Consider the following 21837-nt stretch of genomic DNA (forward strand, 5'->3'; position numbering starts at 1 on the left):
CTGTGAAAGTCACATGAACAAAATAGTGCTTTTCTATGGTCCCTTGGGCAGTAAAGCATCATCCATCATCACCAACACATGTACAGAATCTATCAGAGCAGATCACTCTTGACAGTGTCTCAAGGAGTGGTCTTGCTGCAGCAGAAAGTAGCATGGTCCGATTGAGACTATGCACCCAGTTAGTGCATCGGTTGGAGGGAAATGGTGGCCAGATGATATTTTTTCTTTTTTTGCAGCGTCAACGCTTAGACAGTGAGTTTGCTGCGTCTTTTCCAATTTAAATGTGCTAGAGATGCAGAATGCATTCCTAGAGACAACATACATCTTCCATCACTGGTTAAAGTGGGTGGGTGAGTTTTAGAATTGATTTAGTCAGGCTTGCATCTATATCTTTGTCAGTATATAATTGTAAAAATCATTTGTACTGTATTTTACTTGTACTCTTTAATGTCTTAAAAGTGTTAAATATAATTTATTAATTTATATTCACTCTATTTTAACTTAATTCATGCATTTCTCAGCAGATACAAAATCTAGGGTACCAAATAGTTTTTTTCTATGGACATCATGAAATGGAGGTGCTGTAACCATCCACTGTCAAATTGAGTTTCATATGCAAAGGAGCCTTCTCATCAGCCTTGCTGAGAGTAGGGATTTAAAGCTACTTCTGTCATCCATGTGAGTTATTTAAATTTTAAAATGTCAGGGTCTATATAATAACATAAAGCAACAAAAATATACATGTGTGGTTGCTGAATTACCCTGTATAGAGGCCATACAGCAGTAGAACGTATTGGACAATACCTGTCAATGGTAAACAAAGGCCTGGACTCTCTAATTTTATCAACAGAGAGCAGATGGATCACACTCTAACACCGGTTTTCATCATGCTACTTAACTCTCAGAAGATCCTGGCCACAGATAACTTGTTACTAGCAAACCTGCATCAGTCATTTCCTTTCTAAGAGGGCTTTTGACAGTCAGATCCGGTTGTTAATGTGTTTATACATGCCAGGTCTCAGATGAGGCCTCCAAGAAACAGGCTACTGTTTCAGACAAAATTAAAGAACCAGATAGAGACTTCCTGTCTCCTGCTATAATTACAATTAGTCATCATAGATGGATTACTGTATGGGCCAAGTGGGCATATACCCAGGGCCCTGGAGTGAATTGGGCCTCTTGGCAAAGAGGTTTCTTATAGATAGGGAGATGATGACCAAACCTTTAAATCCCACATCAGCAAGTCGTCCTGTAACTTCAGCACTCCATGTATTAACTGGAGATTTTAATCATGACACCTGCATAGCAAAACTGCTGTGTGTCTTCACAGGATGTCCTCAGGCGTGATGCAAAGTGGAAGCCATCTATATTTTTAGGCTGCTCTCAAACCCCAACAGACAATCACTGCTGTTATGAACACAGAAGATAACAAAAATAGACTTGACTCATAAAAATACACTTAACTTGTTTGCACATTTATTGCGAGAGTGAAATGCAAGTCTTTGGTGGCCAGCTAGTCTGCTAAAAATACAAGGGTATCTCTTCCTTCACACAGAGATAGGTACATCTGCCTCGCAGCTGGTTAACTGCTGGTGTGGCCATTGGCGCTGAAGTTGTTGTATTCCAATCAGCAAAAATCAGATAACCAGTGCAGACTCTATCAGTTCATTCTCCCTGTAAAATATCATGTATATATGGGGGCACTATGCTCTACGCAGACCCAGCGTAGTTTTCCCTTTGAACACACCGACCTCAGGCCCTGACAGCTGTGTCTCTGGGCTAGAGAGAGCAGACAGTGTGTGTGTGTGGTGTTTCTTGTTTGATGATGTATCATGTATCACATTGTTATTGACTGCTGTGGTATAAGAATAATATACACGAGTAACACATTTGTATTAATGTACTCAGTATGCAAGTTCTACAAATACATTATGTGTTAGGTTACTAAAATGACATTGAGTTGCCCTGTTGTATGAAATGTGCCAGATCTTGGCAAAACGTTTTACGAGGGTTAGGGTCAGCGTTAGGGTTAGAGTTACGTAATTACGAGAAATAAATATAAATTACTGCGGTAGCTCATTTGTAGCTGGTGTTGAATCCTGGTGTGTCACACTCAGTGCCCCTCCCCTGGCAGCCTGTTTATGTGTAGTCTACCACATGAATCACAGGATGTTCGATCTTTCTTAAATCAAACCCATGTGTTTCTCTTCTTAAAAAGGAGTTATAAGTAACTGGGTAATTTTTCATATGTCATTGACAAACCCATGCTATGCAGCCAAATTTAACAGTAAAAGTTCACCTAGTTTGTAAAAAGACTGGGTTGGAAACATGGTGGAATATTTTAATGAGGGGTCTAATAAACAAAAAATGTGTGAACAACTACAACTGATTAATGTCTTTATTACGGTTTCCCATGTAGGCTACTAAACTACTAACTAGCAACTAACAACTAAAGCATTGGAGTCATATTCTTTTTCTTTGTTCAAATGTAAATGTTTTGTTTGTTTGTTTGTCTGTTTGTATGTTTGTTTTTAAATGGCCTTTGCTTCATGATTTTAAATTAGAATCTTGGAATGCACTGACAAATGAAGTGGTCATTTAGTAAGCTAAATAATACATATTTGGGGTTTGGGGTGATAGGTCATCTGCTCAGCTCAGATACGCATCACACTACATTGTGCGGGTGGAGAAGTACAAATAAGACTTCAGCGGTCTGATTTGACAAAAAGAACATCTGTGATGCATTCTGTGACTATTAAACTATTAAAATCTGTGTGGCCTACCCCCTTTGCTAGTGAACATACATCATTACTTCGTCAAAGACAATTTCAGAAACCCACAATCATCGCGTGAGAGCAAATTACTGAGCCAAATCCTAAGTCTTGTTATGTGAACAAGCGGAATCCCAATTCTGCCAGGAATAGAAACAAGCACGTGGGTTTTTTCTCTCTGGTGGCAATCAACATCATATTTGATTTAAATACATTAAAAATTATAAAATACATAAAAATGTACAAACTTGCAGGTTGCAAACAAATATAGTTTATAAGCACCACTGACATGTAAAGGCTATAATAGATAAAAGCAGCCACAAACCCTAGGCTATCCCATGAGAATGTCTGATTCACACATTAGTCAATTTATTCCGGTAGGAAAACCTCATTAATTTTACCCCTAATGTTGCTACTGATGGTAAAAGCTTGTAAACATGTTAAGTTGCTCATACCAGCAACATCATTACTGTTCCATGGAGACCGTTGTACATTTATGAGACACACATTAAAGCTGAGGAGCTAGAGTATCACAGAAATAATAAGCACAAAGACAACTAATTAGGCAAAGTCATCACACAGTAAACCTTTCCATCAGTATTGATAGGTCAGCACATAAATGATTAAAAGCAACTTGTACAGACTGATTCTTGTTATTTTTCTTGCTATTAATTGAATGTAACATTATATCTCATGAGACAGATACAGTATATATGGACGGCTTGGGCAAGATTCTGAACCGCAAACTGCTCCAAGTCTGCTGGTCACCACCTTGTATGGCAGCCACCGCCATAAGTGTATGAATGTCTATATATATTGTACATGATTAATGTGAGATTTCCAGCTGATTCTGTCATCTACCATCACCCCAAGAATCTTTTGCCCATTAACTCTTTCAGTGATGACACCATCTATTTGTATCTGTACTTGAATATTTGCTTTATTATTACCAATTTTATTTTTGTTTCATTCAAATTTAATGATAATTTACTTCTATCAAGCCACTTTTTAAATTTTCCCATTTCTGTAGTGATCACCTTCAGTAACTGTTCTCACCCAAACAAAATATATTTGAGTCATCAGCCAGTAATACGAGCTTCAGTGTTTTGGATACCATATGTTATCATTAATGTAGAAAATAAACAGTTTGGGACCCAACACCAACCGCCAGGGGACGCCACAAGCAATGTCCTAACACAAGGAAGAAAACTCTCCCAACTTCACAATTGTTGCCTGCCACTTGATAACTTCTTACCCAATTCAGTATTATACCCCTGATACCATATCTTTCCAGTTTACTAATCAGTATTGTATGATCCATTGTGTCAAATCCTTTTTTGAGGTGCAGAAATAGCATATTACTTATGATCTATGGAGATTTCCTCAATTGATTAAATTAATACCAATGATGTTGAATTGTTTGGGCTGAATCTGCATTGACTGACAGTTAGTCATTCGTGTTTATCAGTACATTTGTCCAGTCTGTCATTAAAAACTTTCTCAAATTTTGGAGAATTGTGGAAGTAAAGAAACAAGTGTGTAATTTGTAAAGAGGTGTCATTTTATCACAATATGGAGATGAAAATGATAATGGTATTTGACATTTAACTTTCAAAGACGTTTTGTTTGCAGTATGCGTGAGAGGGAAATTGAATCACTAACTCATTTGGTGGAAATTCATCTTTCAAAGTATAGGCTAGCATCCTTCCTTATAGGTGTTGGATATTATATCACAAAAAAGATTTTTTAATGTCTGAAATGTATGCATGAATATAGGGTGAACACTTGAGTGCATAGGATTCAGGCATTTTTCCAGACTGAAGATGGCAACCACTTTGCATCAACTCAAAGATGAATTTCATTCGCATTCACACTTTCTGTTGTCACAGTTTGTTCTTACTGCTTTACCTTCCTCCTACCTTCTTTGAATGGTTGGTTTTATGTTTTATTTTATGGAATTGTTGCTGTTAGGTTTTTCTACCCTGTTTGTGTCTGTTTTATATCCTCTGTAGCTCATAATTTGGAAAAGGAATGGCCTTTAAATATGTGAAGCCTATATTCTATATTCTTAATATACTGACAAATAACTGAATAAGTACTCCATGGCTGGTTGTTACTTTGCAGCCCGTTCTGTGGTGTGCATGTCAGGCCACGTGATGTTAATTGTGACCCTTCCTAATCTCCCTCCTGCTGCAAGAAATGGCTTCTCCCTCTCACCATGAACCCTCCCTTCCACTACAGCTTCATAAATACCACAGCATTTTGCTCTGGTTGACAGTGCACATGTAAACTTGTACTGTAGGCGACCATAAGTCTTCAACTGCTGAGAGAGACTTGCTTAATTTCAACTAGTTTCAAACTTAGTGGTAGCTATTGAAGAATAAAACAACTTCACTGAGCAATAACTATATACCTTATTAAATTTCTGCTACTGATCTAGGCATGTATGCCAAGAAATCCGATGAAAAGGGGCCATGCAGAGGAAGGTCTTTCGACTCAGTAAACTCTGCTTATGGGGAGAAGCAGCTCAACAATGAAGTAAGTCACACTCATGATGCTTGTGTTCCGTGTTTATTTGGAAAGCCTCACCTATGAAGAGAAAGGGCAATTTTTAGTAGTAGTTTGAAGTAGATGTTAACTTGATATAACCTGTCCAACTGAATTCATATGCAGTCATTCTTTTTGTAGTAAAAATAAGGTTGTTATTTTTATGTGCTGTTAATAGTAACAGAAAAAAAGGTCTTGGGGAAGAATCAGAAATGCACCTTTTTATTTGAGCCGGCTGGCGGGTCATGTAGGTGTCTTGTTTGATTGACAGCGGCTGGCAGATTGTGCTACACTGTATGAGCGAGAGACACAGTTAATAAACTTGAACAGAAGAAGAGTAAGGACTCCACCAACATCTAAAATTGACATTTGCAGGTACACACTATTTAGTTTACTGCAGCTGAGGACCTAAAGCAAACTAGAATGCAATTTTGTGAAAAGCACACTTTTCCTTGGTCAAAGTTCGATCCTTGAGCAAGCTAATGTGCAGGGCAAGATGTGTGAAGGAGAGTCCTGACCATCCTGAATTCCTCACAGAAAACAAACAATTTACAAGTTGTTTGCTGAGAGACCGGACAAAACGTCTATTGATACTTTCAAAAACGTCTTTATAATGTAGTTATTTATGCACCATTTTGATCTATTTCTTGAAATCACATCAGAGCAATCTGATCTTATTTTGGGTTCATGCAACTGTTGTAAGTTTATTGAACACAACAATTATGAAACTGCCATTCACCAGAGGAAGATGGACAGGTATTCCGCAGCTGAGGTAGATCGCCTGGTGGTGTCCTTCCTAGAAATCCTGGCAGTTAGAGTATTACTGCTGTTCTGAGAGCAGACGTTCAGCTCAGTTTATGGTGCTCAGCAGCACTATGAGCTCATTCTCTATTACTGTATCATCGAGGATACAGAGACACAGACAGGCACATAGTTTTTATCAAAGTCTGTTTAAACTATACAGTAGGTTACCAATATATCATAATCAGCATATAACCAATAATTTATGTTTCAGAATAAATGTCCCATCTCAAAAAGCTTCAATAACATTTGAAAGTAATGATAATAGCCCTGACAATAGAGGTCTTTTGATACATTGTTTCCATTGACACAAGAAGAAGTGGTCTCAAATTCTTCATTTGAGATCTGTTTCAAAAACCCTCTGACCTGCCCTCTGAGCTAGCATTGAGAAAAGTAAACTTCACTTGTTTGTGTAACAGTATTCAAAGTACTCTAACCATGGGTGTACAAGGCTTGGAAGTTTCCTCTTTTGACGCTGAGTGTGCTGGGAAATAGTTTCAGGTGCGGCTGGACTGGTCCATTGGCTCTTGATTTGGAAATGTCTGTTAAGGAAGAAAATTTAGGCAACTTTGATTATGCTACACAGCAGAGATTAACAGTAACCAAGAAACCATTCTAAATCACAGATGATCAAGACCCTTCAATCTGCTTAGAAAAGTAAAAGACATTTACTTTTACTGTACTCTATTTGGGCACACATGGGAAAAATACAGCCCGGGTTCCGTCTCAATCTGGCCTGTGATCTCCTAAAATAAACAAAATAATGTCCCCAAAAAATAAAAGGGGCAGTACGTGAATGAATCTTGAGGCAAGCAACTATGGTCAAATTAATTATATTTATATAGCCCAGAATCACAATCACATTGCCTCAGTGGGCTTTACAATCTGTACAGTGAACAACATCCTTTGTCTTTAGACCCTTGATTCAAGTGAGGAAAAACTTGCCATATTGAGATATTCTAAAAGGGGGGGAACCTCAGGAAGAGCCACAGAGGAGGATCCCTCTCTTAGGAGGGACAGACAAGCAACAGAACATCATACTCGCAGTTTACAGTTTGCCTTGACAGAGTATCAAAGCTATTTAGCTTGATTCCAACAGTGGGCGCTGTCTACATTTCGATTGGACAATAGGCCTCAAGCTGACTTCTGCTCACTAACCTCAAGCGACAAGTTACAATAGTGGTTGATTAGTTGGAGACATGATTGAACTTCAACAAGTCACATTACAGATCACGACTGACTGATAAAGAAAGGTTTCTACGCATTTCAACATCAGACATGACACTCTACTTTGATGGTTTTGCAAAGAGAGGTGACCGTCTCACCTGTTCCCATCAGGCTAAATTTCATGGGGTAAGAATTGCTTTTAATTTTGTCATTCATAAATATCTTAAAGTTATAATTTGTTCTCATAGGTTAGTTACAGTAACATCTGTAAAACAGAAAAATAAGTTTCTGTGGTCTTTCACATGAAACATGTTTGTTACTGAATAGTTAATATTAGCCTGAGGCATTTCGTACTGTGAATTAGTTTCATTCTAATGTGTTTAATATTTCGATATAATAGCCCAATTTGTAGTCCAATTGCTTACATTTTGTTAGTCAGTATGGCCCTTTGTAGAAAAAAGTTTCCCACCACTGGTCTTGGAGATAGGAGGAACCCACTGAAGAGCCAGTCCATGAATGCCAACAACATGATTAATGTGGTCCAAAAAGATGTGGTGGTCAACTGTGTCAAAGACAGCCAAGAGATCTCTAATAATTAAAGTAGTGTCATTTACAGTCTTATGAAAGGAGCAGATCATTTGTCACCCTCAGGAAGGTGGTGTGTTCTGAAACCTGATTGAAATTTATTTAAAAGAAGATGAGATGAGTAAAAACTACTACAAAATGTGAGCTTTGATATTGGAAGGTAGTTATTAAGGACGGGTGGATTCAATTTGGCTTTTTTGATCAGGGGGTGAATGACAGCGTGTTTAAAGCAGGATGGGAAATTGCCATTGGGCAGAGAGCTTCTAATCATAGATAAAACACTCAGCCCGACAGTGTCCGGCCCTTTGTAACTGTCTTTGTATGCTGTTAGCAGGCTAAATGCTGGGTGCTAATCATAGTTACAAACAAAGCTAACGCTAGCCGAGCTAGCGATTACATCACGTTACAAACAGAAAGCAGCACACAGTTTCTGGCATCAAACCTACATTATTTAGATGAATTCGGACTAGGCTTAATGTTCACACAGTTTCCCTTGACCATCTCTCAATATTACAGCATTAGCCCAACACCACCTCCTCAAACTGTGAGTAACCACTTTCACAAAGCACCATGATAACGTCTGAGTCAACAGGCTAACCTACAAAATAACAAGTAAAGCTGAACATTTTAAAAGCTTCTAGGTCAGGTCAGAGATAGCAGGTATCAAACTATCATTCAGTCTCTACTGTTACTGTCCCTCGATAATGCAGTGCATCATAAAATGTACACATCCAACAAGCTAAAAGTTAGAGGAGCAGTCTGCAAGTAAGCACATACACACACTTGTTTGACGTGACTTTTCTATCATATTTCCATCAAAAATAAAGTTAATCCACTGTGACTTGACATGCTCAGATGAGAGAAGACAAAGACTTTTGTGTCTGTTCTTGCAGCCAAAGACAATGCAGCAGCCGTGCACACCTTTGTGCCCTCATCTTGTTAAAAAGGTATCCTGTGGTGCAGTCCCTCACAAAAATGTACTGTTTTGTGCAGCCAACAACAGAGCAGCTGTGCTTGACTCTTATGTTTAACATAATACCACTAGCAGTTCAGCACATGAGAAAAACAACGGTGAATCTTTGCAAAGGTTACTCTCAAAAGGAGGGTGTAGATTATCAGTCTGGAGGGGCATTATTCAAATGAGCCTCCACTTTACCTAAGGAGGAGGCCAAAATCTGAATGGCTTGCTGAATCCCATGTTTTTGGACCGTGGCAGCCCACAGAAATGATGTCTTGATGCTGGTCGATAGGTACTCCAGATATCCAAGTGTATGTGCACAAGCACTGAAACTGTGAGTTTCATTAATACTGTTTAAAGAGTGCATTGAGTTGAGGAGATGGGAGTGGGTTCACCTGAAGGTACACGTCACAAAATATGCATCAACCATGTTTTTTATAATTCTGCTTACTGCCACGAGGTGGAGACAAAGTTTCCACACTGCAGATTCAAAGCAAATGTAGTGTTGAATCTACATCTGATCTTGAAGTTGGAGTTGGTAACGGTGGAGAAACCTGCAAGAGTAAACTAGATTTTGAAGGTATACAAATAAAATATCACACTTCCTCTAAAGCCATTTTTGTCAGATGATTAGATGTTTTTGATAGCTGTCAGGATTATCAAGAGATTTTCTACAAATGTGACAAAAATGTTTCTAAAAATGTAAAGCGGTTAAGTAAAAGGGGAAGGAATAGAAGATACAAAGGAGGCCAAGCGGACACAGATGGTTGTGAAATAGGGAAGTACCTCGATTAAAATAGAATGTTTGCATAGCCCGATTGGGAAACATCTGTGCTTTAAATTCACAAGAAATGGTGATATTTGTATTACATTGTCACCTGCAAAAGTCACATCTGTTCCTCCACTGAGCAACCTTGTGATTAAAAGTAATCTGACAGAGGATGTCCAACAGGGACAGCAGAAAAGGTACAAAAATAGAAGAAGAAGAGTGTCTTTATTTGTCAGTATATATTTCCATGCTACATGCAAACACACCTGAAATGAGTCCTCTGCATTTAACCCATCACTAGCTGCACATTGTAAGTATACACATACACACATGCCCACACTGCAAGGTAGGAGCAGTGGGCTACCATGTCAGTGCCCGGGGAGCGTGGTGCCTTGCTCAAGGGCACCTCAGCAGTAACCCAGGAGGTGAACTGGCACCTCTTCAGCTACCAGTCCACTTTCCATGTTGTGGTCTGTAGCTGGTCTTTAACCGGCCACCGGCCAGTCCCAATGCCAAGTCACTACCGACTGAGCTACTGCCACCCCGACTGAGCTACTGCCGCCCCAAATAACATCAGTCACTTTCTGCTGCTAGAGAACTCGGTATCACTTGGTTCAACTTCAGCTGATTAGACTGAATTTATATTGAGCACCATAGCAAATAATTTCTAGCCTACTACAAACACCAACTGAATAGTACAGTGTTTCCCCCAGATAGATTTTACTCAGGTAGGCCACCAAGGTAAATTTACGCCCGCCCAAGTATATTTGGCGACCCATTTCACCATTGTATAAAAGAATGTTTTGACATTGATCTGAGAGAATGATGACATTTGCGATTGATTAACTAGTGGACAATCTCTTCCCCCTCCCATCCTCTGTCAATCACATGCGCAGCAGAGAGAGGGACCCATATTGTAAATATAAAAATTCAGAGTTTTAACTTCTTTGCCCAAACTACATAGTGCAGCTTTTAACGTAGGCCTACTTACTGTATCGTTGTTGTTTTGTACAAACTTGTAAGTGCACCTGGTTGTTGGACCAGGCTTTCAGTTTTGCGGGACGGAACGCTAACTTTGGCTCGGCCTCATTTATAGGCTACATGTGATAATAATGTTGTCCTTCTTTGGACAGTTTCCAGTCTTGCTAAAACAGAGTTGATATCTTGCTGTGGAAGGTCACCTCCACACATCTGCTTGATAATGACACTATTAAACTCTTTCCCTAAAACATGTTCAATGCCGAGATATCCTTTCTTTTAACCGTGAGCGTTATCACGGTTGGGAGGATGGGAGGATGGGAGTGGAAGGATATTACTCACATCATTTAAAAATGAAACATCCTATCTATTACAGTTATCTTTTGCTGCAAATTCTGTAGACCTGATCTGACTGGATAATTGTGTTTTAAAGTTGATTGCAGAGAGAGAAAGAGAGTGATCAGCTGCTGGATGAGCTTTTAACAAGTGAGAGAGCAGCACACTCCACTGTGCACAAGTTGTCTCAATAGAATTGGTCTGAAAAGGCTTTCAAGGCTACAGAGACACAATCAAGTCGAGCAGAAATCCTCTCTACCTCCCGTCTTGACTAGCCTACACTGTTTGCTGAGTCCTTCTAGTCTCGAGAGAAGAGCGATAAAAGTCAACATCTAAATTATACATCATACGCTGCAAGAGAGTGTGTGAGACCTCTCAAAAAGAAGATGAGGAAGAATACTGATTCAGTACTGCCACGTGTAGGACGAGCAAGTGTGACGGGGGCAAATGTTAATAAAGGGGAAACTCTTGCACCGGGCTGAGTGGAATACAAAGTGGATTTCTTGTTCTTCCTGACCTGAGCAGAGGGGACGGGCTGGAGTGAGCGCAGGGATGAGTGACATCAGGCACAGGCAGGGACATGACAGACATCTCTGCCTCTTCTGGATGGGTTGCAGCAAACCCAGCATATATCCCACACAGAAACTGAGACACTCCCAATCGATTTGTATCATTATGAAATTGGGAGTTTAGTGGGAGAGATTACGAATCAGGAGCACTAAGAGTAAGGGTTAAAGTAGGGAGTAGGGAGACTCCTGCAACAACTGGGAGTGTTGGCAGGAATCTACATATGCTCTCCTGGCCATTTAGGGTGTACACGTGTGTGGGCCTAGGTCCAAGTAGGCCCACCTACGACGCCACACCTGGTATATATTAAAAGTCATTGGCAAACAAACAACAGTCTCAACACAAAGTCTACCTCCACAGGCGTCTCCTGTCACTCACATTCCGGGTATGCTAATTTCAAATTACAAAATTGTTCAGCTGTTATGGAACCATACATTAAAGGGGCAATATTTAGGATGTGGATAGAATTTTTGTTTGACAAGGATCAAATGACTGTATGTGAAAGGAGTCATTTGCATGGACAAACCACACAGAACTTTCTTGATCTCAGCACTTCCTCTCAGCTGTATGTGGTGTCTATTCCAGCTCCACTGTATTAAGTAAACAGCTCACAGTGCACTACCTACCCAGCACCAAACACCAGACAGGCAACTAACTTATGACCACTGTTTTCTGTCAGAGGGATAGACCACAAAGAGGAGCTACACAAAACAATCACAGATTGTTGCTGCTGCTCCAAAGTAGAAATGCAGGTTTAAGGGCCCTCACACAAAAGGCCCAAAGTCGCCCGTTGATAAAATGTCTCTGTGCTGCCACTGAGTGTCTGTGGCTGTAGTTTTTGCAGTGTGTCCTGCACCATAGGCGCTAGTCAGACCTTGTCTGCGGCTTATTTGCTAAATTGAGCTTACTGAATTGCCCGTAGAGCAAGTCTGTGAAAGACATCACTCTGATTGGCTGCTCAACTTAGGAACTCCCTGTACAAGAAGAGAAAGTGGAAAAAAGAAAGGGAAAGCTCTTTGAGGCTGTCCGGTTATTTCCAATGGGGTTTTTCCACCTGCTCTTTTGGCCATGTCCAGTCAAACCATGTTGTGCTGATTTACTTTGTCAGTTCTATCGTGCCTTGTTGAGCCAAGCAACGCCCGGGATGGACACTCACGTCTGTGCAGGAGACGAGAGAGACATACCTTTTTAAAAGTCCTTGTGTGTTTAGCTCTCAGTCCTTTAGTAGCTTCTGACTGGTTCTCTCTGAAGCACATGTATATGTACCACATGATTTCAACCGTCTAGTGAGTTTTCTTACTTACTTTGAGCCAGTGCCAGTTGCAACATTTTATCAAAAGCATTGTTGATTAGAGGTGACTATGTAAGTGAGTGGTGTGAAAAATATGCCGCTTTATCTTAACAATGGTTTGCATATCCATAGTTCCAGTTTCCCTTTTCGAATGAGGGATTAAAACTACTGCCACCCAATGGTATGGAGAGGCACTTCCTTTCGTGCAGGCGCAGAGTGTATGAGCTAGTTGTCCGTGGCTGTATTATTTGCAGAGGACATGAGGTGAAGCAACGCTCAGCCTTTGTCCACTAGTTCTTTGATTCTTCTTTGTTTTTATCTCTCTGCTTCATGTGTCTATGCGTCAATCAGAATGTTTAGGGGCATGTTTGTTGATTTTAATTCAGGCCACAGGGAAATCATTGATACATTCTATATGTATGATTGCTGTTGTTTTTCTCCTAAATGAATAAGGTGACATTCAGTAAAATTGGTGAGAACGAGGACAACAGGAGCATCTCCACTGGAAGGCCCGCCAGCTCTCGGAAAAGTGTTGCAACAATCATATTCTCACTGAAAAATGAAGTGGGTGGTCTTGTCAAGGCACTTAAGCTTTTTCAGGTGCGTGTTTTAAAAGCATGCCATAGCATGCTTAGGCATCTATAGCCAAATTGCTGTTATGGGGGGATATTATCTTGTCCTTGTGCTTTTGATTGAAGAACCTTTTTTTTATGTCTTCTACATCATGTATGTTATGTATTTGCAGGAAAAACATGTCAACCTCATTCATATTGAGTCTCGCAAGTCCAAACGAAGGGATTCAGACTTTGAGATCTTTGTGGATTGTGACTCCGACCATGCACAGCTCAAGGAGCTGACTCAGCTACTGAGGACACATACTGATATTGTTGAGATCACTCCATCTGACAACTCCACTCTACCTGATGATGGTAGGCCATGCTTTCCTTTTGACTTACCTGATGTATGATAATAGAATTATCTTTATTCATGTAAATAAAATATAGCAGTAAATACTATCATAGGCCTATCTACAAGCACCAACATTAATAGCATATACGCATGGTTCAAATCTAATTCACAAGGCTGTTTCTAACTGTTAAAATTGATTTTGTGCAAAAGCAGAACGTATTTTGTTTTAAATTAACTGAATTGAATCTAAATTGTGTTTTAGATCTGGTGAATGTGCCCTGGTTCCCTAAGAAGATCTCTGATTTGGATTTGTGTGTGAACAGGGTTTTGATGTATGGAAGTGAATTAGATGCAGATCATCCGGTAAGTAGGACGGACACAGTTGTTACAGTTTTTCTTTGTGTAAGGGTGTCAACATTTTTGCCATCAACTGTATCTCTTTTGTTTATTGTCTAAAATGCAAGAACCAAAGCAATTTATCCTCACTTTTATAATGAGGTTCTGTGAGAATGTAAACTGATATTGTGATTGTACTGTTTTTGCAGGGATTCAAAGACAACATATACCGTAAAAGAAGAAAATATTTTGCTGATTTGGCTATGAGCTACAAACAGTAAGTTCCATCGTTTAATTGTGATGTACAGTGCCACCTGTGACAAACTTTCATTATTTAATATTCCAAGTGAAAAGTGTCATGAGATAACTTTTGATGTGAACTGATGCTATGTAAATAAAACTGACTTGGAGGAGAGAGACTTAAGTGCCCCCAAACACAGTTCTGCCAGCACTGAATCTGCTGTATACTGCTGGGCCTAATGAACACACATAACTTTTTAAAAATGACTATTGAGTAAAAATACAGAGCGGTAGTGATTTTAATTGCTTACTAAGATAGACCAATACTGTATTGCAAAGTTACACAGTGTTTTTGGTGCACTACATGGCTATATTGTTTCTCCCATATTTGTATTTGATTTGTAAGAGTTATATTTTATATTGTATAAAATGTTATGTTGAAAACATCATTAAACCAACCAACCCTTTCTGTTGGTCAGTGGCGATCCTATACATCGCATAGATTTTACAACAGAGGAGGTGCGTACCTGGGGCGTGGTGTACAGGGAACTTAACAAGCTGTACCCCAGCCATGCCTGCAAGGAGTATCTGAGGAACCTCCCTCTGCTGACCAAATACTGTAACTACAGCGAAGACAACATCCCCCAGCTGGAGGATGTCTCACACTTCCTCAAGGGTAACTGTCTAAGTCTCAGCAAATAATGTGATACAAACTACAAGTCCCATTTGAATGCTTAAGCTAATGCAGAAGTGGCCCTAGCAGCAGTTTATCTGATGACAAGGAGGAGGATGACGAGAATGTCAGCTCCACAAAGAGATTCATAAGTGTGTGTGTGTGTGTGTGTGTGTGTGTGTGTGTGTGTGTGTGTGTGTGTGTGTCTAGAGCACTCAGGCTTCATCATTCGGCCAGTAGCAGGGTATCTCTCCCCTAGGGACTTCCTAGCAGGCCTGGCCTTCAGAGTGTTCCACTGCACTCAATATGTCCGCCACAGCTCTGAGCCTTTGTATACACCTGAACCGTGAGTACAGATGCACGCACCTTCACTCATGTCTTCCACAGTCATACTATGTTTTTGATAGATTGATTGTGTGTGTGTGTGTGTGTGTGTGTGTGTGTGTGTGTGTGTGTGTGTGTGTGTGTGTGTGTGTTTCTGTCTGTGTGCAGAGACACATGCCATGAGCTTCTGGGTCACGTTCCTCTGCTTGCTGAGCCCAGCTTCGCCCAGTTCTCCCAAGAGATTGGTTTGGCATCGCTTGGAGCTTCGGATGATGCTGTACAGAAACTGGCCACAGTGAGAAAATACACACACACATACACGCACACACACACACACACACAAAATACCATAAAAACTAAAGGGGTCGATATGTCTTTTGTCTATACATCACATTTATGTCCTGGTTCAAGGATCAGTTGCTAATGGCGTTGGACACTTGTGTGACTGGCCAAGCCTCCCCATTAAGAAAGGTGGCCTTTTGAGTAATGGTTTAATGTGACAGAGTGTACCTGGTTTGTTGTGGGAAGTGAGTCCTTACCGTTGTGTGAGAGAAGTAATAAGTTACCAGTATGCTGCTGCAGTCACAGAAAAGTGCTTCATGGTATTGGGAGCAGTTACCTTACTCTCGTCAACCATGGAGCTTCCAGATAGCAGCACAGGTTGCAGTTTAATAGTTACTGACAGGGTTGTGTAATGTCTTTGCTGCCACAGAAGAGAAATAAAAAGCCATTCATGCAAAGTTACTACATCATGCACGATTATAATTATAGCTTCAAATATTAGTATCAATTTGGCATTGATAAAGGTTATTATGCAGACTACTGTTATCACTCGACCAGCGATATGACCTCATAGTCAGAACAATAATTGTGGATCAGGCAAGAAAAAGAAACCAGGAAATAAGTCCCAATACTAAGTTTGGACTTAGTGTTTTCTTATTCTAGCCAACACCTGTTGAACCTGTAAACCATCAAGCATAGTATTCAATCCTTGGGAAGTTTGTTATACCTGATGAGGATGCAGGGGAAGAAGGAGATGTTACATCCATCCGTTTTATGCACACTTTGGAAAATAGGGCAAGCAGTCTACAGTTTCTTCATTCCTGACGTTGTGGTGTCGGAACACATAAAGCAGACACACAAATAAGTCCAATAAATATAAATAAATAAATACTGTGATACATCCCTACCATACGTGTAAAAAACACACGTTTTGTTGTGACATTTTTGACTTGCATTCTCATGCTGTGTATGATCATTTAAAGTTACAACCTGTTTTGTTCCAGTGCTATTTCTTCACAGTGGAGTTCGGCCTGTGTAAGCAGGATGGCAGGCTAAAGGCCTACGGAGCTGGACTCCTCTCCTCCATCAGTGAACTCAAGGTAACATAGGATCTGCTGTCTACCTTTTGTACAGTGCAGTTATTGCTTATTCCATATGAAAAGCTGTTGCTGGTTTTTGTACCCATACATTAAATTTCAGAAGGGTTCAGTGAAAACGTGGCAATTTATAAATGATTTTGGATCAACAGTCTTGGAACTTATAACACTGTTGATCCCGTGTTACCACATACCTGTTGACTGTAAATAAAGCAAAGTATTTATGACCTTGACATAGATGAATGAAACAGTACTGGCTGAGTTAGAACAGCTGCGTTATCTTTCACCGCCACTGTTTCTTCTATATTCTGTGTATGTGCTCTTCCAGGTTACTGTGACCCAGTTATAGCATTCACATGCACTTAGTCAAAACCATTTTACTTGCCCAGCCCGATTAAGGAGGGCATTCTCTCAATATGTTAATGTGTCTTGTGCCTAAAATGTAAATCTGACCATATCACATTGTTCTCTTTTATTAGTACGCTTTATCTGGCAAGCCTCATATCCTTCCATTTGACCCGATGGTGACCTGTAATCAGGAGTGCCTGATAACTACTTTCCAAGAAGTTTACTTTGTGTCCGAGAGTTTTGAGGAAGCCAAGAACAAAATGAGGTCAGTGGAATTTCAATTAGTAAACACACTCCTTTCTTTATTGTCTATATTACATGTACTATAATTGTCTTCTCTGACTGTTTTTTACACCATCTTTGTTTCAGTTAACAACTAATTTGAACAATTTTTATTTCCCAGCACTGTAGTAATATTATCAGATGCCCAATAATCACCATGGCAATCTAAAGCAATAGTTAAACATTTTGAGTATTATTCACTTTCTTTCCAAGAGGTGGATGAAAGGATCAATATAACTTTCCATACATAAGGTAAAGAGCAGGGTGCCCCAATAAGTTTTCCCCAAGGGCCAAATTATATCAAGCATGTCAAGTCAAGGTTTTTTTTTTAATTCGATCAGTGAAACTTTCTTCTATGCAAAGATGTTGTTGTTGATATTATTATCATTTTTGTTGTTGTTGTTATGGACCTTCTAACGTAAGGCTCGCAGACAGGGTGTAACATATTTAAAAGAACGCTCAGACATCAGAATGAAGGATTAAACCAAATGTTTATTTAGAAATCAAAAGAGCAAAAACTACATACCAAAAGAAAGGTACGAGATGCTGAAATAAACAACAGAAGGGGAAATCACTGTGCCAGCCACGCAGTGGGCCGTCGCACCCAGCTATGCCCTCCAACCTATCAAAAAGGAAATTAATCTAACTCTAAACGAACTAAAGAAAAACAAAAAACTGGATTGCTGGTGATCTCCAAACTAACCTACAAACAAATTAACAAAACAAAACAAAACCCCAGCACTGAAAACATGTGGGGGAAAAAAAATTTAACAAGGAGACAAAAAGGGGAAAATGGCTCCAGAGAGAGTGAGGCTTCCACTCAATCCTCCTTAAATACGTTGTCAGATAATTACAACACACCTGGACGGGTGTGTCCTTCTTAAAGATAACACAGGCAAAAGGAGCAGTTATCAAAAATATAATTTCATTTTTATTATTTACATTGATTTTTTTCTATTCTATTCTATTTTATATAATTGTTGTATTATGTTGCCAAATAGTTTGCTGTTAGTAGCAACCTGCGTGTGGCAATCTTTGTGATGTCAAGCCCATATTCTGTTCAGGCAGTCCTGAGGCACTGTCCAAGATGGGCACTGGAGAGTTTGTTTCTGTCCTGGTTCTTGATAGCGTCCATAAAACTTCTGCCCATCTGGCTGTTGTTAGCTGACTGTGTCACCTGCTTTAACAGCTCAACAACTGTTTTCTTGTTCTACTCATCATGACTTAAAACCTCACAAGCCATATCGATTGCACACTTTTTAATCAACCAGCATCGGGTAATGGTTTGTTGTCTTTAGCACGGGTCCATGAAACATGCAGTGATGCAGCTGTTGTGCTCTCGTGTGCTGACATTGATTTATTCATATTTAAAAATGGACAGCTTGTTAAAATATATAACTGATACAACATATTTTGTGTGTCATTTTGTAGGGCAGCATGAATAGTGTTGAGGTGCCGCTTAAGCTTGCTTTGCTGACAGCTACTGTCTGCATTCAGAATAAGCATGTCGGCTTAGCATTGGTATGGTCCGGTAAAATCAAACCAAACTGATCAGTCCAGTCAGTTTAGAACTAACTGTCCTCCTGGTCGACCCGGCACTTTTTCGCGAAGGCCATATTGTTATACTGGACATACTGGTGATCATCCGCTCTGCTAGCTGGTGAGTGGCGCTGTCCGTCCGGGGCATAAAAAGCTAGCTTGGATCATCCCAAAATTCTCTACCTGGCTGTTTTTTGCCGAGAAACAGTGACACAATGTAACTCCCATTAAACCACTAATTGTCCTTCTTCACATTTAAAGTGAGCTTTAGAAATGTTTTTGACACATTGTTTTGAATTTTGGGTAGGTCCAGGCTAGCTGCTAGGCTCAGCTAATCACCTGCCCACTCTTGCTCTGTACTCAGCATAGACAGGAGAGTGGTCAATCCTTTCATCTCACTCCTGGAAACTAAGTGAATAAGTGCATCTTTACCAACAGCATCTACTGTATTATAGCAAAAGTAGTCTTCATGCTGTGATAACAAGCACTTCCAAGCATCTGGACTTCAGCTTAGTTATAAGAATGCTTTGCCCAAGGCGATCACAGTGTTCTTGCTAATGGTGACATATAAATGTGCTGTGTTTACAGGGAGTTTGCCAAGAGTATTCGGCGTCCATTCACAGTACACTACAACCCCTACACCCAGGGTGTGGATGTCCTGAAGGACACCGACAGCATCAACAGTATGGTGAAAGACATCAGGCATGAGCTGGACATTGTAGAGGATGCACTGAACCGACTCACTATCTGAGAGTCTAAGGGGGCAGTGGGGGGACAAAGTTGGGACATGATTTGCATGGAGCTGTGCTGAAACCTAGATCCAACTTGGAGCATTAAAAAGAAGTAAAACCAAATCAACACTAAGGCCTCATTCATACAGAGTCAGTTGTCAGAATTAGCTGCAGGGTTGTGCAGCAGTGTGGGAGTGTTTTTCCATGCCCCCATGCCCCTGCCGATCAGAAAGTGGTAATGCACCTGAAAGCTGTTTACCAGATGCCATTAAACAACAAAAGAGAAGCTGCTATGTTGCTCTGTTGATAGCATGTTAGTCCTATGACTGATTGTTTGTCCACATCAACTGATAAAGATGATAAAAAAGAAAAGATAATATATTTATACAATTGCATCAACCAACTTGGAGTCTCTGGTTCTCTTGGGTCCCTCAAAGGTCAGTTTAGAATTAATCCATCACACATAACATTTACTAGTGCAGTGTCTGTTCAAATCATGCTGTTCAACTGAGATTATCTGGTGGTGTGAGGGGTTTACCGATCCAATATCAAGCCTCCTGAATTGTTCACAGACTGACATGTTGCTATTCACTTTTTAAAATCTGGATGATACATTGGTACTTTCCAAGCAGGGCCACAACAACTGATGACAGAAGTATCCCAGAACAGCTGACAGTGCTGCCAAGCAACAGTAAACATTGTAGCCCTTGAAGCTCACATGAGCTAGCATAATACTGTTCACAGAAACTTAAATTCTCCAGTTTTCACTGTAGAATACAGAACCCATGTTGGACGCATCACCCCACTCATCCAGAGCTGTTTCCACTTGTGTTTCTTTTGTCAGTGCAATGTGTTACCACAGCAAGTTACTGCGCCATGCAAATCTCCATTTTGTTTGTCTGCTTCCCCATGACAGCTAATGAGAGGCATCATGTGAGGGGGTGCATTGCTGATACGATAACTTTATCTGTAATATGTGATTTCATGTTTTAAAATCTTGTAGTGTGTGCACATTTAAGATGAGAGAGAATGCTTGATTCCATGGCAACACACCTTCCAAGTGTGAAGTAGATCTGATGAACGGTTCTCGTGATAGGCAAATAACAGACAGACAGGCAGACATTCCTTGCTTTGAAGTTAGATTAATCAAAGTTTACCTTATTTGAAATCAACACAAAAGCAGCACACAAATCCACTAATTGCAACAATTCCATTAACATGAAATCATGTTGGTCAGAAAAGAAACAGTGGAGTGAGGGAGTTCCATACACTGAACAAAGTAAAGGATCGAAAAGCATGTTAATTTTTTTCCTTTTTTTAAAATTCAACTCATGGTAAGTTGGACAGCCTTTGTGGTCATCACAAGAATAAAAGCTTGGCAACTTTGGTATGTATGTTGGCAGTGACCATTTTCCAGTTTCAATCATTATGATATTCATGATTTTCTTGACACAGGCCTGAGAGTAGTTCATTTTGGGTGGCCCTTCAACAAACACCAAAAGCTCAGAACTCTGCTGTGTACTTCAGGTTGTGATTAATAATAAACACAACAAGTAATGCGAGAGTGCATAATTCTGTAAGTGAGTTCTCCTGTCATGTATGACTGTAGAACAAGTAGTAAATGTGGAGTGAAAATGTCTAACTTACATAACTTGCTATTGTTGATTTATCTGATAGCTTTAATAAATGTACAATAAAGTTCTAGCTTTGTTGCCACAATGTGAAGGTTCATGTCCTGAGCTACCAATTCACACTGTAACGATGGATCCTGATATTTAATGTCTGTTGAATGCTACGTATTTGTTTGTGCCTTCTCTCTTTTAATGGAGCACTCTGAGGTGTTGTTAACACCTGACAATGGATTACAATACGCGTGTTAACTGGATATGGAACAGGCTTTATAAACTACTAATCCAATAAAAATGCATGTCATGGTTTGGACTTGTTTCTGTGTGTTTTGTTGTGTTTTGTATTTCAGAGGTGCTGGGAGAGGCTGGGCGTGGTTTCATGCTGGCCGGAGTGTTTGCCTCCTCACACAACTGCAGCGCATTTGGGAGTAATCGGCCTCACTACTTATACCCTGGTCTCCTCTCTGAATGCTGCCAGATTGTCATCGTTAGCTCTTGTTGGCACATGTTCAACCTAATGTTCCTAGTGTTTTCTCGACTCCCAAGTGTTTCTAGGAGTTTTTGCCCTCAATCTAGCTTTGCCTGTTTTTCTCCAATTTCAACTTGTCCTGGGCCAGCTCCTCAGTCAAATGGCACCCAGCCTCCAAGCACCTCTGCCACTCTCTGGATTGCCCTGAG

The 21837-nt window shown here is 40.1% G+C and overlaps 1 protein-coding gene across 1 annotated transcript; it reads left to right on the top strand.

Moving 5' to 3' along the window:
• The first annotated feature begins 5091 nt into the window (after positions 1–5091).
• Positions 5092–21472, top strand: LOC115579925 (tryptophan 5-hydroxylase 1-like). Its single transcript, XM_030413658.1, has 11 exons — positions 5092–5309; positions 13224–13370; positions 13516–13699; positions 13942–14042; positions 14225–14292; positions 14735–14931; positions 15139–15274; positions 15421–15547; positions 16539–16634; positions 17111–17244; positions 19389–21472. Exons 1-11 carry the CDS (start codon positions 5214–5216, stop codon positions 19549–19551), a joined length of 1449 nt encoding a protein of 482 aa, XP_030269518.1. The 5' UTR covers positions 5092–5213; the 3' UTR covers positions 19552–21472.
• Positions 21473–21837: the final 365 nt, after the last annotated feature.

This window comes from Sparus aurata, chromosome 4 (assembly GCF_900880675.1).
Source record: "Sparus aurata chromosome 4, fSpaAur1.1, whole genome shotgun sequence".
NCBI classification, from domain to species: Eukaryota; Metazoa; Chordata; class Actinopteri; order Spariformes; family Sparidae; genus Sparus; species Sparus aurata.

Excerpts from the sequence above, each read along its gene's own strand:
- LOC115579925 (XM_030413658.1), top strand. The coding sequence starts at position 5,214 with ATGTATGCCAAGAAATCCGATGAAAAGGGGCCATGCAGAGGAAGGTCT. Across the intron at positions 14,043-14,224 it reads AATTAGATGCAGATCATCCG|GGATTCAAAGACAACATATA; the intron begins GTAAGTAGGACG and ends CTGTTTTTGCAG. Across the intron at positions 15,275-15,420 it reads CCTTTGTATACACCTGAACC|AGACACATGCCATGAGCTTC; the intron begins GTGAGTACAGAT and ends GTCTGTGTGCAG.